The 16298-nt window shown below is 40.0% G+C and overlaps 1 protein-coding gene across 1 annotated transcript; it reads left to right on the top strand.

The window, feature by feature from the left end:
* The first annotated feature begins 1138 nt into the window (after positions 1–1138).
* LOC132780072 (cytochrome P450 2G1-like) lies at positions 1139–13017 on the top strand. The gene is made up of 9 exons (XM_060783603.2): positions 1139–1424; positions 3330–3492; positions 3573–3722; positions 3913–4073; positions 5421–5594; positions 7652–7793; positions 9743–9930; positions 10151–10292; positions 11416–13017. The coding sequence occupies exons 1-9, from the start codon at positions 1245–1247 to the stop codon at positions 11595–11597; spliced, it is 1482 nt and encodes a 493-aa protein (XP_060639586.2). The 5' UTR covers positions 1139–1244; the 3' UTR covers positions 11598–13017.
* Positions 13018–16298: the final 3281 nt, after the last annotated feature.

The following is a 16298-nucleotide window of genomic DNA, read 5'->3' as shown; positions in this document are numbered from 1 at the left end:
GTTATACCACATTGTCTTTTTGTATAAAAGTAGGATTGGATATTCCCTTTTCAGTCTCCAGACTGTCAGTAATTCAACTTACATGTTAAACATTTGGAGGCATTGTTACTTTACTAGTTAGATTTTTGATGATCTTTGACAACTGATACGTTTCACTAATAACTGATCTTTGTCTGCCATGAATTGGTTGTCCTGTATTCATTGGTTGTCTGCATAGCAGGATTCATAAGTTGCAGCGAGGAAAATCCAGAACAATCGGGTTATGTTACATATCTCAGATATAGCAGAATGCTGTATGACAACATATTTGCAGAAGACTGAAAATACCCTTGAGTTATGTGCCAAGTTTTAAGTTTATCAACAATTTTGAATGGGACTTGGATACTTTCTTATGTGAATGCTGATGTGTCTCCAAAACAATGCAATGCAGATTCAATAAAGGCTCTGAAAGAGTATAAATCTGGATGAGCAGAGTTTTAAAGTACTCTAGGGTTACATTGTGGTGTTGGATCTTCATTCCTAAGATCCATGAAATATAATCCTTTTATCTGCAGTAGCTATGAACTGTGACTCTATATGTCCTCTGGATCCAACAGCTACAGTATTGGGTAACCAAGGAAGAGCTGAGTGAATTTGACTTACATCTCATAAGCAGAGCATTCAACACATTTGCTTCTGGACCACTACATCCTACCAAAGGAACCAACTATTGATAAAATACATGGAAGTGAATTAGAGTGGATATGTAACCACAAGACCCATACCTTGAAGTTGGCTGGTGCAGTTATCTTCTTTTTTGTCATCTACCTTAGATATTTTGTACACATTCCTTCAATTCAAATATCTGAGTCTTCTTGTTGTTTAGACTTCCAACATTTATTATAGTGTTTAAGCACTTCAGCCAATTTAGATGGGGTCAATTGTACTTCCATACATTCTCACGGTTTTTCCAGAACCAACATGACATCATCTACATATGTTTTCAATTCATACATTGATACATCCGTCCACTCCATTCCCCTGCTATGAAGGAATAAACAATGTTTTCCTGAGTTCCAAGGATTAGTAGTCAGTATGATTGGTTCCTGCTTGCTCTTACTGTTGACTTGTGCTTCAGGTCTGTTCAGTTATGAAACACAGAAGGCGGTGCCTAACCAACCCCAATAAAAGACCACAAAGCTTCAGCTGGATGGGGCCGGTATTTGCATTCTTCCACAAGAAAAAGACAGTTGACAACAAGTAACATGGAATGGGGTGGTGCAGTCATCCTTTTCCTTGTTTTCTTTTTTTCTTGCCATTTGCTCATATTTTCAAAGAGGAAACGATTGCACAAGGGGAAACCCCCTCCAGGACCCACTCCCCTGCCCCTGATTGGGAATTTCCTGCAGATGAAGTCATCTGAAATCTTAAAATCTCTTCTCAAGGTATGGATTCTTTTTCGGACTCTTTCAGGGGTGCTTTGAATGCGATTTTTCCTGCTTCTTGGCAGGAGTTTGGACTGGATGGCCTACGAGGTCTCTTCCAACTCTATGATTCTATGATTCTGATGGGAAAGAAGATCTGCTAACTGTTGGGTTGAACGATTAGAAAGGATTGCTGATGGTACTTCTTGTGTGTATGTATAACTGCTGAAAGGAACACTGGAAGCCATCCTTTTCTTCTTTGTCCATTTCTTTACTTTCTTTGCTTTCTTCTTTCTTTTCATCTTTTATTGCATGGATATAATCTGTAATGAAGAAAATTGACAAAAATGTCTTCTCAAAGTGAACCCTAATTGATATTCTTTCACAAACACAAAAATATTATCTTCCATTTGTTCTGTAGTCCTCCAAAGGAGAGGATAACTATCATTTTATTTTGACTCTGTTAATTTGGAAAGTTTGCTCCAGTTAACCATCCAATTCCTGCCTGCATTCTCTCTGTGTGTCAGTTGATGATGGGACTTACATACACCCTAAAGGACACCAGGCAGCCAAAATGCTATTCTTGTCTGGATTAGTTTCTAGGATTTATAGTTTGATATTCTATTAATTGCTATGGCTTCAAGAAAAACAAGAGTGAAATAAATATATGATAAATAAATTGATAAAGGATAATAAAAGCATAAGGGAGATATTTGCAGATTTCTATCAGAAATTATATAAAGGAGAAAAAATATACCATGTGAAGATTGGATGAGGAAAAAATAGGAGAGGAGGAAAAAACAAACAAATACAGAGCGAAATATCATATCAAGAGATTGAGAAAGTAATAGACAATCTTAAAAAAGGAAAATCACCAGGAAATGATGGATTTACTGCAGAATTTTTATAAACAAATGAAAGAGGTTCTTATTCCAGAATTAGCTATAATTTTTAATAATAAAATAAAAGAGGGAGAAGTACCGGAGTCCTGGAGAGAAGCAGAAATAATAACAATACTCAAACCAGGGAAGAATCCAAGAGAAGTGAATTCATATAGACCAATTAGCTTAATAAATCAAGATTACAAAATATTTGCAAAAAATTTAGCAAATAGATTAAAGGATATATTACCAAAAGTGATAGGGGATGATCAATACGGATTTATTAAGGGAAGAAATATAAGCCACCCATTGAGGAATTTGATCAACGTTATTGCCCAGAAAAGTAAAAAAAAAGTTATCAAATTAGATGTATATAAAACATTTGATACAGTTAACCACAATTTCTTATTTAAAAGAATGGATAATTTTGGAATAGGCAAGGAATTTATTGAAGCCATAAATGAAATATATAAAAAGGGGAAGGCAAACATGAAGGTAAATAGGGGATATACTAGAGAAATAGTTATAGAAAGAGGGGTCAAGCAGGGATGCCCACTATCCCCTAACTAAAAAACCACTGTGTGAATTGACACCAAATTTGGACACAATACACCTATCGGGCCAACAAGTGACCATCACTCATAAAAACACTGAAAAACACAACAGAAGACACTTAAAAAGCCAAAAATTACAAAATATATTACAACGCATGTGCAACCCCCCTCCCCCACATATATATGCAAACACACATAAATACACACATACACAAATATATACACACAGAAAACACATATACAGAGTCTGGACCACAGCAATGTGTGACAGGGGATGGCTAGTAATGTATAAATATTAAAATTAATATGGCGTCCCTATCTGGTCGATTTTCACTTATTGCAGGTGGTCCTGGAACGGAACCCCCTCAATAAGTGAGGGAACACTGTACACTGAAATGTACTCTTGTTTCCAAATGTGTAAGATTAGCCCATTTCAAAGGTTGGCCTAAACCAAAGGAGTGTGTAGACATACAGGTTGATTTCCTCTACAGCTACATGAAAAATATGGCCCTGTTTTCACCGTCTATTTTGGATCACGCCCGGTTCTGGTCTTATGTGGACACCAAGCTGTGAAGGAGGCCCTGATAGACAAGGCAGAAGAGTTCAGTGGAAGAGTTTGCATGCCTTCAATGGTGCCTACTTTCCAAGGATATGGTGAGGTATCCCAGTTACATTTACAACAATGGTTCCACTCTTGTTTCTGCTTGCCATGTCGTTTCTCTCGTTTCCTTCAGGAGTGGGCTTTGCCAATGGAGAACGCTGGAAGGAACTGCGACGATTCTCCCTTGCCGTCTTGAGAAGTTTTGGAATGGGGAAAAAGTCTATTGAACAGCGAATTCAAGAGGAAGCTCAATTCCTGCTGGAGGAATTTCGGAAGACAAACGGTAAGAGAGGTGTCAAAGACAGGTTGAACTCATGTTGTTCAGTGAAAGTACTGTGACCACTAAAGCAAGAGGGATAACAGGTCCCTTTGCCCAACAGTTAGTCTGCACTGTGTGCATTGGGTCGTATTCTTGGCACCAGAAGGACTATCTGTGGACTGCTTCTTCATCCATTCTCTTTGCTGTGCTCTAGAAAAGCCGTTTGAGCCTACCACCCTCCTCAGCCATGCGTTCACCAACATCATTTGCTCCATTGTTTTTGGGAACCGATTTGACTATGAAGACAAGGAATTTCATGCCCTCTTGGTGATGCTAAATGAATTCTTCTTGGAAATGAGCTCCTCCTGGGCCCAGGTACTCTTTTTGCAATAATGATCAGTTTTAATTATTCTACAACCATCTGTCATAATCTCTCCCCTGATTTTTCCTCCATTCTTCATTTCTCGCCTACTTAGATATTCATTTCACATGTTCAGTCCCAAATCCCATCTCCAATCCAGATAGTTTCTCTTCTTTTGTTATCCACAAAGACAATCTTTATACATAACTGTTCCTTCTCTTTTCCCCACTTCCCTGCATCCAGTTGGAAATTGCCTGATTTTGCTGCCTACAGGGATATTTTTGCATTTGCTGTGGGAACATTAAGAGGAGTGGTGATTCTCATGAAACTTTTCCTTGATTTAAGTCTAATGGGAGGAGGCTGATAGCCATACAGTGAGTGGCTTTCACAGTGTTCAACCTTATTTCTCTCTCTAATGTTAACCTATTATATGAACACCACAGTTCAAGAAGGATATGGGCAAGCTAGAATGTGTGCAGAGAAGGACCACCAAAAAGATCAAAGGTCTGGAAGTCAAGCCCTATGAGGTGCAGCTTATGGAGCTGAATATGTTTAGTTTTGAGAAAAGGAGGGTGACTGGCAATATGACAACAACACTTTATTTGAAAGGATGAAACATTGAGGAGGGGGCAAGCTTGTTTCCTGCTGGTATAGACACTAGAACTCAATAAAGCAATGTCTTCAAATGGCAAGGAAAGGATATTCCACCTAAACATTAGGAAGAATTTTCTGATGGTAAGAGCTGTTTGTCAGTGGAATACACTGCCTTAGAGTCTGGTGGAGTCTCTTTCTCTCGAGGTTTTTAATTAGAGTCTTGATGGTCAACTGTCAGGGTTTTTTTGATTTGTGTTCCAACATAGCAGGAGGTTGGACTGGGTGACCCTTGGAGTTTCTCCCACCTCCACTATTCTGCATCACGCCCTTGCTACTATTAGATCTATACTATGTTGTACAATAAAAATCCAAACATTTAAAATTCATGGCATCCAAAACCTTTTTCATATGTTTTGAACTTCTGCTTTCCTATCCTTGGTTCCTTGCTCCCCAACTTTTGCATCTCCACATCTAGGTCTCTTCACTGCTTCACTCTACACCTACACCTCTTGTACCAGCAATAGTTGACTGTTTGCAAATGATGTTTAAGTCACAATGTCCCAGTCATTAAACTTGGGTGGTTCACATATGTTGGGGGATGATTGGGGTATCTTTGGTTCATCCTACTTAAAACAAAACAGAGGCCTTAGATGTTCCCTTTGTTACTAGCACCAGAAATCCCTTCAAGCCAAACTAAGGGATTGCGGTGGATGCTTTGGCAGAAAATGGCAGCTAACCCATTTAGCATGGTCTCTCTCTTTATGTAGTTCTATGACATCTATGCCAACTACCTCAAGTACATTCCGGGACTCTACAGTAAGTTCTATGATTCCAAGGATTTGAAGCTCTTCGTTGCCAAGAGAATCAAGAAAAATCAAGAGACTCTTGACCCTAACTTCCCACGTGACTTTATTGATTGCTTCCTCATCCAGATGGAAAAGGTACTTTGTTGGTGCATTAAGGTGCATGAAGTGTCCTGAACTGAGGGGATTATTCCTTGTCACTTACAGAAATGAAATAAGAAACCTTTAATCTATCATACTTTCTTCTAATTGGATGCAGAGTAGAATAGAAAATGAGAATTGATACCACAAAGTAGAAAGCATGCATGGAGTCCAAGGAGAGTTTTTGCAAGATGTAGTAACATGTTTGGTGGGGAAAAATGCCTTCTCAGTAGCTACTCCCAAACTTGGAAACTTCCTTCATAGGGAGCAAAGGTGGCTCTTTGATTATTTTAATTGCATACATTGCTTTTTTTTAAAAAAACTGTCACATCATAAAGGACTGTATGATAAAATGGGCGGCCAACATTGACCATACAATAAGATTGGACGATTAGGAAAAAATGTGGACAAGGAAAATAAAACTTACTTATTCGTACGATATCCAGGAAAACTGGTATAAAATATTTTTCCAGTGGTATATAACACTGGTTAAACTTTCAAAATGTTATAAAAATACCAATGAAAAGTGCTGGAAATGTGAAAAAGAAAAGAGAACATTTCACCACATGTGGTGGAGCTGTGAAACAGCTAATAAATATTGGAGGGAGATACACAAAGCGATCCAAGCAATCCTTGAAACAAAATTTCAATTTAAATCAGAATATTTCCTTCTGGGTATTTTAGATCTAGACTGGGACAGAAACAAAGAGGCATTATTTAGCTATTTAATATCAGCAGCTAGAATAGTATATGTGCGTTATTGGAGGGGAAAAGAAACCCCTAGTCTAAAGGAATGGTTAATCAAAATGATAGAAATGAGAAATATAGACAGCTTGACACAACAACTTAGATACAAACAAAATAAAACTGTAGTAGATTGGAGTTTATTAACAAAATTTATGGAAAAAGAAAAAAAATGGAAATTTTGATATAAATGTTGTAGGGAGAAGAGCATCTTTCCCTATAACCTTTGATGAAGAAGAGGATACAGAACACAAGAAGTGTGGAAAGGAGAAGACGTAACTCAGATTTGAGAAGACGGGAAGCCAAAAAGCCCCTACCCTCCCTTCTTTCTCTGGACTCCCCCCTTTCACTTCCACTATTATCCACCCCCCCTTTTTCCAGATTCCCTTTCTGACACCCCCTTATCCTCCCCTTTACTTTACCAATGTATTTATTTATTTATTTATTTCCTATATTTATACCCTGCCCTTCTCTCCCCAAAGGGGACTCAGGGCGGCCTAACAAAAGCATCATACAATGCTAGCATCATAAAAACAACCAAAGTACAATCAAAATATTAAAAATTAAAACAACAATTAAAACAATTAATTAAGACACATCCATAAAAATCGAAATTCATTGCCATAAGTTGTGTGGTTTTCTTCCACTTGCTGCTCGCTGATCAAATGATCGGTCCCATAACCAGGTCTTGCTTTTCCTTCTAAAAGACAAGAAGGAGGTGGCCAATCTGATATCTCTAGGGAGGGTGTTCCATAGGTGGGGGGGGGGGGGGGGGGGACAATCTCCAACTCTTCCATCTTCCCTTGATACCCCCTTTTTTATGTAAATGAAAAACTTTTCAATAAAAAGATTTTTAAAAACTGTCACATAGACGGGGAGCTGTTTGGCTGATGATCTGAGCCCTTTGGATGACATGGCATCGGAACAGGAGTCCTCTTTCAGCTTGTTACAACTTCTCTTTCAGAAGGGACCGGGCAGAAATGTCATTCTGAGCCCCAATTAAATTCAGAATAGACCTCAATTTCTTGGAGTATCTTCTGCTTAGTATAGTAGAGGGAGAGGGGCATTGTGAGTATGGAGCCATTATGGACCCAGAACCCTCAGTTAAGAATCTATAACTGGAGCACAGAATACCAGCCTATATTTTCCATTCTTTGCATCTGAAACACAGATGAGAAACCAGGCTCTAATGCAGCAGGATTATATGACTTGTCTAGTTTCAGTCTAGGACAGAATGTCTTTTCCTATTCAACCTGCCAGTGGTTTTTATTCAAATTGTCTCATGATGTGTTGTTCTTCCCTACTTTCAGGAAAAAGACAATCCAGGCAGTGAATATAATATCAAGAACTTGCAGCTCAGCATTCTTAATCTGGTTCTTGGTGGATCAGAGACAGGCAGTTGCACTCTGAAATATGGCTTCTTGTTTCTGATGAAATATCCTGAAGTGCAAGGTATTGTTGTTGCTGCTACTGCTGCTGCATTGACAGTTAGCCCAAATTGGCAGGTTGAATTTTTGCCAGATGTAGATCATAGGGTCATCCCGGAAGACTTAGAGATCCCTAGAGATCATACATCTATTGGACTCTATAGATCAGCATTTCTCAACCTGGCTGTCAGAAGGGTCGCCAATAGTCATTAGAAAATACAGTATTTTCTGTTGATTATGGGGATTCTGTGTGAAAAGTCTGGCCCAATTCTATCGTTGTTGGGGTTCAGAATGCTCTTGGATTGTTGGTGAAATTTAAATCCCAGCAACTACAACTCCTAAATGTCAAGGTCTATTTTACCCAAATTCTACCAGTGTTCACATTTGGGCATATTGAGTTTGGTCCAGATCCATCATTGTTTGAGTCCACAGTGCTTTCTGGATGTTGGTGAACTTAAGGTAGATGCCCACCAAACCCTTCCAGTATTTTCTCTTGGTCACGGGGGTTCTGTGTGTCAAGTTTGGTTCAATTCCATCATTGGTGGAGTTCATAATACTCTTTGCTTGTAGGTGAACTATAAATTCCAGCAACTACAACTCCCAAAATGACAAAATCAATCTCCCCAACTCATCAGTTTTCAAATTTGGGCATATCAGATTCCCCCCCCCCCCAAAAAAAAATTTGGTCCAGTAGAATAATAAAATCATGGAATCATAGAGTTGGAAGAGACCTCATGGGCCATCCAGTCCAACCCCCTGCCAAGAAGCAGGAATATTGCATTCAAAGCACCTCTGACAGCCTCCAGCCTCTGTTTAAAAGCTTCCAAAGAAGGAGCCTCCACCACACTCCAGGGCAGAGAGTTCCACTGCTGAATGGCTCTCACAGTCAGGAAGTTCTTCCTCATGTTCAGATGGAATCTCCATTGTTCCGTGTCCTAGTCTCCAGGGAATAAGAAAACAAGCTTGCTCCCTCCTCCCTGTGACTTCCTCTCACATGGCTATCATGTCTCCTCTCAGCCTTCTCTTCTTCAGGCTAAACATGCCCGGCTCCTTAAGCCGCTCTTCATAGGGCTTGTTCTCCAGATCCTTGATCATTTTAGTCCACCTCCTTTGGACACATTCCAGCTTGTCAATATCTCTCTTCAATTGTGGTGCCCAGAATTGGACACAATATTCTAGGTGTGGTCTAACCAAGGCAGAATAGAGCATGGATAGCATTACTTCCCTAGATCTAGATACTAAGCTGCATATCAGATATTTACAATACGATTCATAACAGTAGCAAAATTACTCTTATGAAATAGCAACGAAAATAATTTTATGATTGGGGATCACCACAATATGAGGAACTGCGTTAAGGGGTTGTGGCATTAGGAAGGTTGCTCTAGATCCTCCAGGGGAAATTTATGGTGAGCTTCTGGTCAATTCTATGTTCAGATTTCACCCTGTATTCCTCTTTTCCACACTAATTTGAAGATAGTCAGCCCTCTATAACCATGGGTTCTGCATCTAGGGGGTTTAGCCAATCATGGCTTATTATGTTCTGATTTCACCCTGTATTCCTCTTTTCCACACTCATTTGAGGATAGTCAGCCCTCTATAACCATGGGTTCTGCATCTAGGGGGTTTAGCCAATCATGGCTTTAAAATACTTAAGGGAAAGGAAATCTTGATGCCAAGTCTCCCACGATTTCACAGATCCCCATTCTCTCTCCATTTTGTATTGTTTGCCATTTTGTATATGGGATGCCATTTTCCTATGTCACTATCGATCGTGGGACCTCAGCATCTAAGTATCCTGGGGGGGGGGGGGGCTTGAACACTAAGGGCCCACAGAACTAAAAATATTTGGCATCAGCATTTTTCATTTTTTGACTATGTGACATGAAGCAGGTACTCAGAAAAATGGGAGGAATATTATCATGCAACAGGAGAAAAAAAGTCAGATGGTTAATTATATGCATTCTTCAACAGTAAACGTGCATGAAGAAATTGATCAAGTGATTGGCCATGATCGTGTCCCAAATACTGAAGACCGGAGGCAGATGCCTTATACAGATGCTGTTATCCATGAAGTGCAGAGATGCAGTGATGTCCTTCCTATGAGTGTGGCCCATATGGTTACTTGTGACACTGAATTCCGAGGATACCTAATCCCTAAGGTATAAGAGGGTTTTTTTTAAAAGAAGTTCAACCATAAATCATAGAAAAAGTTATCTAAGTGCAGAGCCAAGCTCAGATAAACCCAAATGTCCCACCACCTTTACATAGAACACCAAAATGGAGCTGATGGATCCGGGGTGTATAGAAGAATGCTATGCAAGATACTTATTCTGAAACAACATTTTGCTATTCTGAACTCATAACTCTTTCCCTTCCCAGGGGATGACGGTCTACCCAATACTCAGCACTGTCTTGCATGACCCCACAATGTTTAAAAGCCCCAATGCTTTCAACCCAGAGAACTTCTTGGATGAGAATGGGAGCTTCAAGAAGAATGATGCCTTTGTGCCTTTCTCCGCAGGTAGAACTCTCCTAAAAACTCCAATGAGGAGAGGGATCACATCCATATTTTGCTTGATACCCCATACTTGCTTTTAAAGCTTGTGACCTTTTGTGTTTTTGAGCCTCCTTATTCTCCCACAACAAACATGAAAAATTATGTAAGGGTTAAGAGTCTCCTCATATACTCTATGGACTGCATTTCATGATTTTATAGTATTAGTTGTACATTTCTTTTGTTTCTTTGGGCAACCTCTCTTTTTATAGTGCCTGGAATAGACCAGTGGAGATTCCTTCCAGGAATTTCATGTAATGTGATTTTTGTGCCTAATCAGAAAATTTGTTGTGTTTTTGAAAGTAGTCTTCATAAACTGTATTTGGATTTAGAGATATAAGTGTGTAAAAAGGTAAGGTAAAGGTTTTCCCCGGACATTAAGTCCAGTCGTGTCCGACTCTGGGGTGTAGTGCTCACCTCCATTTCTAAGCCGAAGAGCCGGCGTTGTCCATAGACAACTCCAAGGTCATGTGGCCAGCATCACTGCATGGAGTGCCCTTACCTTCCCGCCAGAGCGGTACCTATTGATCTACTCACATTTGCATGTTTCTGAACTGCTAGGTTGGCAGAAGCTGGGGCTGACAGCGGGAGCTCACGCCGCTCCCTGGATTAGAACCTGCGACCTTTTGATCAACAAGCTCAGCAGTTCAGCGCTTTAACCCACTCTGCCACCAGGGTCTCCCCGGTGTGTAAGATTCCCCAAATGAACAACGAGACCATCCACAAATTCATAGCAAGGTGGAGATGAGGGACATCTTTTATAAGTAGATATAAGACAATGAGATGGCTGGTTGGAAGGGAAAGACCACAAAAAGTCCAAATACCTTCTACACTGCCATATAAAATCCAGATTATCTGCTTTAAATTGGATTATATGACAGTTAATCCAGTTCAAAGCAGATAATGTGGAATAACTGCTTTGATAATCTAGATTATATGGCAGTGTAGAATGGGCCAAAGAATGCTATGGAAAAGAAAAGGGGACTTGAGGTGAAAAGACTCTTTGGTTGCATCTCAGGAGGTATCTGATCAGGAATCTGGATGTGTCTCTTCTTGCCTGCAGACAAATTCTGGTATTTTTCTTTTCCAGGGAAACGGAACTGCTTGGGCGAAGGCTTGGCCCGCATGGAGCTTTTCCTCTTCTTCACCACCATCCTGCAGAGTTTTCAATTGAAGTCCCTTGTGCCTTCCGCAGATATTGATCTCACTCCTCAGGAAAGTGGCTTTGCCAACATCCCACCCTTTTGCCAGGTCTCTATCGTCCCACGCTGACCCTGAGGTCCCTTTTTCCAGGAGCATCCAAACAGCACCTAAAATGTGTGCCCTCTCGTGTTTTCTCCTGGGCTGGACAGATGATATCTCCGGGAAAAATGAATAGTTTCGGCATATAGCAGGAAAACCCTGCTTTGTGCTGAATTAATTTGATACTGGGAAGACCCAGGTCTTCCCAAAAGACCCTGGTCAAATCCAGCATGAAGGCTGTCTGGATGGCCCCCTTGGAAGTTCTGCAACTTCTGAGGGGGCCATCCACACAGCCTTCTCACGAGAGGGCTCTATTCCCCTCCCCCGAACCCTTTAAAAACAGGGCGGGGGGGAAAGTAAAATAACTTACCTGGTCACCAAGTCCTGTTGGCCCTCTCCTGGCATGTAGGAATGACACACCAGGAGAAAGGGGGGAGGAGGAAAATCACTCCTGCCACCCCTCCTGTCTTTCCTATGCACCAGGAAAGGGCCGGCAGCAATTTAATGGTAGCTGGGTAAATTATTTTACTCCTCCCCTGTTTTTAAGGGGTTTTGGAAAAGGGGTGTGAGTATCTCCCTGTCCTCCTGGAAGCATGCACTTTTGGGGGCATGTGCAGACTAGAACCCGGGCAGAATTGTGTTTTTAAAATGTGATTTCTCCTGGATTAAAGGGCTGTGTGGTACCACCCTTCCTCAGCTTGGGACTCTTGCAGAAGCTGCATTGGCAGGTTCCACAAGGAGAAGGAAGTGGATTTTACTTTATTTTCTGGCTCTCATAAAGAGGGCTGGGTTTTTTTTAATAAAGGAAAGTATGGTTTCTGGATTCTACCCCTTTGTTAAGACATGTTGTCCAGAGGTACTATTTTATTCCCAGGTGGGTAACAGGCAGGGGCGGCTCAACCCATTACGCAAAGTAAGCAGTCGCAGTATAGTTGATTTTGCCCAGGGGCGCTCTTGAGGCGCTCTTGGGGGAAAATAGACCTTGACATATGCGAATTGTAGTTACTGGGATGTATAGTTCACCTACAATCAAAGAGCATTCTGAACTCCACCAATGATGGAATTGAACCAAATATGGCACACAGAACTCCCACGACGAACAGAAAATATATATCAGTGATTGCTTTTGGGGGTGGGGTGTGCCAAAATACTGTTTGCTTACCATTGAAAATTACCTAGGGCTGCCTCTGGTAACAGGGATGCTTTTCTAGCATTCCTCTTATTTCCTGAAGAATCGCAAGATGGTGAATGCCCCTTAATTTAGTTATCTCTCTCTATCCATTGCTTATGAAGTACTGAAGTTGCCTTGAAATGATCTGATTTGAAATTTGGAATTTGTGAGAACAGTTATAAGTACATAACCACTTTGATTCTGGAGTTAGAAGTCCAGTTGGCCCTCTCTATCCACGGATTCAACCATCCACCATTTGAAAATTTTCAAAAAAATAAAGAAATTCCAAAAAATGAAATCTAGATTTGGTTGTTTTATGTAAGAGAAACTTACTTTCTTTCTTTCTTTCTTTCTTTCTTTCTTTCTTTCTTTCTTCTTTGTTTCTTTGCTGTGAGTTGCCGAAGAAGACACTAGAAATCCTATATTTTCTTTCCTGCCTAGTGCCTATACTTCCTTAACTGGGGAAATCTGCTGAAAAGCCCCATAAACCTCTCAGGACTGGTTCTTTTTTTCTTTGTGTCTTTGCTGTGAGTTGCCTAAGAAGACACTAGAAATCCCATACTTTCATGTCTATACTTCCCTAACTTGTGAAATCAGCTCAAAAGGCCCCAAAAGCTCTCAGGGTTGTTTGTTATTTTCTTTGTTTGCTGTGAGTTGCCTAAGAAGACACTAGAAATCCCATAACTATATTCCCTAACTTTTGAAATAAGGGAGAGAGAATCCCTTGAATTCCTAAGATCCACGAAAGCTAATCCTTTTATCTGCAGAAACCATGAAGTGCAAATCTTCTCCAGAGCCAACAGCCACAGTTTGCTCAGTACCATTTGGTGTTTTTCGCCTATTGCGCAATTGTGACCGCCATTAACAAAGCAATTAGGAAATTTCAGAAAGTTCAGAAAGTTCAAAAAAAATTGGAATTTTTTAAAATTTAATTCCAAATTGAACCACCAGCACCCCCTACATCCGAAACGAGTTTTGAACCATTTTTCCTGATCAATCAAGCCTACTAAATACACCACAAAAATACTATACAAACCGTTGAAAGGCTACAATAAATCAATGGTGAGATGCACCCTTAAAATACTGCATATGATACCATATAGTTAAAAACCAAGTAAAATTCAGTATTATTCAAACTTAAGCAAGAAACACTTTGGATATAGACAACTACACTATAATTATGTAAAAGTATACAAATTCACTGTTTGAAATTACTACTGACAGAAATAAGCACCAACCAGAATTCCAATTCCAAGTCCAATGTTCCAAAATCAACAAAGCCGGTAGTCTGAAAACAGCAGTCAGAAGTCCAAGTCAGAAACCAAAACACAGCAGTCCAGGGTACAGTCCAGAATCAACAAAGCAAATAATAAAAAGAGTCCAGATTCACATCACAATGCTGTCTTTTTTTGACAAGGCCAAACCTTGAGAACCTTTGTTCTACCCTATGTTCTCAGGTGTTTTGATCATGTAGAAACCCGTTTCTTTGCTAATAGGGTAAACTTTCGGGCAGCAGCATGCTCTCATTGGTATTCTAAAAGGGATGGAACATGCAACCCTTCATTGGCTTGCCCTGATGTACTGGCTTATACTTGATCTCCTATCAGCTTTAGTTTTTGAAATATAGAACATATGTCATCTACCAGTCATCATCTGCTCATTCATGGAAAAACAATGTCAGTCATATATTAAAAAGTCGAGCTGATGCAATCTTCTGAATCAGCGCCCCAAATAACCCCAGAAACCAAGACACCAAAGATAGACTGTGTTATTGATTGTAAAAGTGAAGAAATTTGATTTCATGTGATAGAACACCCTACTCCTAAAGAATATCAGAATTATATTGACATCTTAGAATGGGATTTGTATTAATTTGAACAACAACAACGCCAAATCACATAACGCTAATAGGAATGTTGATCACTGTCTTATAAATTACACAAAATAAAATTCCTTAGCTCAGAATTCACAGTTGTAATGAAGTCTATAGTTACATTGTGGATGTGGATCTTCATTCTTAAGATCCATGAAAGCTAATCCTTTTATCTGCAGAAACCTTGAAGTGGACCCAACAGCTTTTTTGTTGTTGTTGTATCAGGAGAGACTTGAGAAACTGCAAGTCGCTTCTGGTGTGAGAGAATTGGCTGTCTGCAAGAACGTTGCCAGGGGACGCCTGGATGTTTTGATGTTTTAACCATCCTTTTGGGAGGCTTCCCTCAGGAGCTGAGGTGATAGAGGGAACTCATCCATACTCTCCCCAGATTAGAACCTGTGACCTGTCGGTCTTCAGTCCTGCCAGCACAAGGATTTACAGTACTAGCTAGCCAAGGAAGAGCTGAGCAAATTTGACTTTCATCTCTATTTGCTTCTGTATCATTACAACCTACCAAAGAAACCCACAGTTGATAAAATACATTGAGTAAAGGTAAAGGTTTCCCTTGGCATTAACCCTCACCCCGCTCCCCAGATTTGAACCATCAACCTTTTGGTCAGCAAGTTCAGCAGCTCAGTGGTTTAACCTGCTGCACCACCAAGGATACGTGTGATACATGGATATAGAGTAGATGAGTGTCTACAAAACCAACATCTTGGAGTTGGCTGATGCAATTACCTCCTGACAAGATCTACCTATCTTGTCAGTCCATCAGCTGTGAGGAAATAATCATCAAAGAAGATGCTCCTAGTGAGACTCACTCCTCTGCCTCTCTTTGGGAATTTCTGCAGATCAAGTAATCAGAAATCTTAAATTCTCTTCTCAAGGTGAGTGATTGTTCCTTGGAAATGTTATCTGGTCATTTGGAGATAGTGTTACATCTAAGGAGATCATCAGTATTCACAGAGGCATTGTGCTATCTTCTCATTCCTCCTTGATCTGCACTACTCTTGCACAGACTTTGATGGAGTCACCCTTGGAATGACCCAACTAAACATTAGATATTTTTGCACATGTTCCTACAACTTAAAAATCTGTCCCTTCTTGATGTTTAGACTTCCAACATTTATCATTACGGCCTTTGTGTGTTTTAGCCAATCTAAATGGCGTTAATAGTGTCTTCTCATTATTTTTTAATTCCACACAGTCAGACTTTGCCATTACATGTCTTCTTGGTTGTGTCTGAGATTTATCAATTGGAAAAGCAGACATTATTGGAGAGGTCGATAATCAGCCAACATTTCTTCTGCTTTCAGTGATGTGTTAAATATATACATCGGACCCTCGGTGTCCACCAGGGTTTGGTTCAAAACCATAGATACCAAAATCATAGATGCTTTGTGCTATTATTATTAATGATGGAGTAGATAGGCATCCTATATATGAAATGCCAAACATTTCACATAAATATCAGGAAGAACTTTAGGATCTTTCAAATAGCAGGAGGCTATACATCAGTAAGTTTTACTTTTTGGAGTTTTTGTCCCCAAATATTTTTAAGCCATGGTTAGTTGAATGCAGAACCTATGACAACTGAGGATTGACTGTATATAGTAAATGATTCCTTAGGTGTAATAAAATGGATACCTTATCTAAGTCATCTTAGTATGTTTGTGATGCAAACATT

This window comes from Anolis sagrei, chromosome Y (genome assembly GCF_037176765.1).
Source record: "Anolis sagrei isolate rAnoSag1 chromosome Y, rAnoSag1.mat, whole genome shotgun sequence".
Lineage (NCBI taxonomy): Eukaryota > Metazoa > Chordata > Lepidosauria > Squamata > Dactyloidae > Anolis > Anolis sagrei.
The sequence above is the reverse complement of the archived record's forward strand: the minus strand, read 5'-3'. Positions and strand labels throughout refer to the sequence as shown.

Bases quoted from the DNA above. Each gene is read 5' to 3' on its own strand.
- LOC132780072 (XM_060783603.2), top strand. From the start codon at position 1,245: ATGGAATGGGGTGGTGCAGTCATCCTTTTCCTTGTTTTCTTTTTTTCT. The intron at 3,723-3,912 runs GTAAGAGAGGTG...GCTGTGCTCTAG, and splicing joins GGAATTTCGGAAGACAAACG to AAAAGCCGTTTGAGCCTACC. The intron at 10,293-11,415 runs GTAGAACTCTCC...TTTCTTTTCCAG, and splicing joins CTTTGTGCCTTTCTCCGCAG to GGAAACGGAACTGCTTGGGC.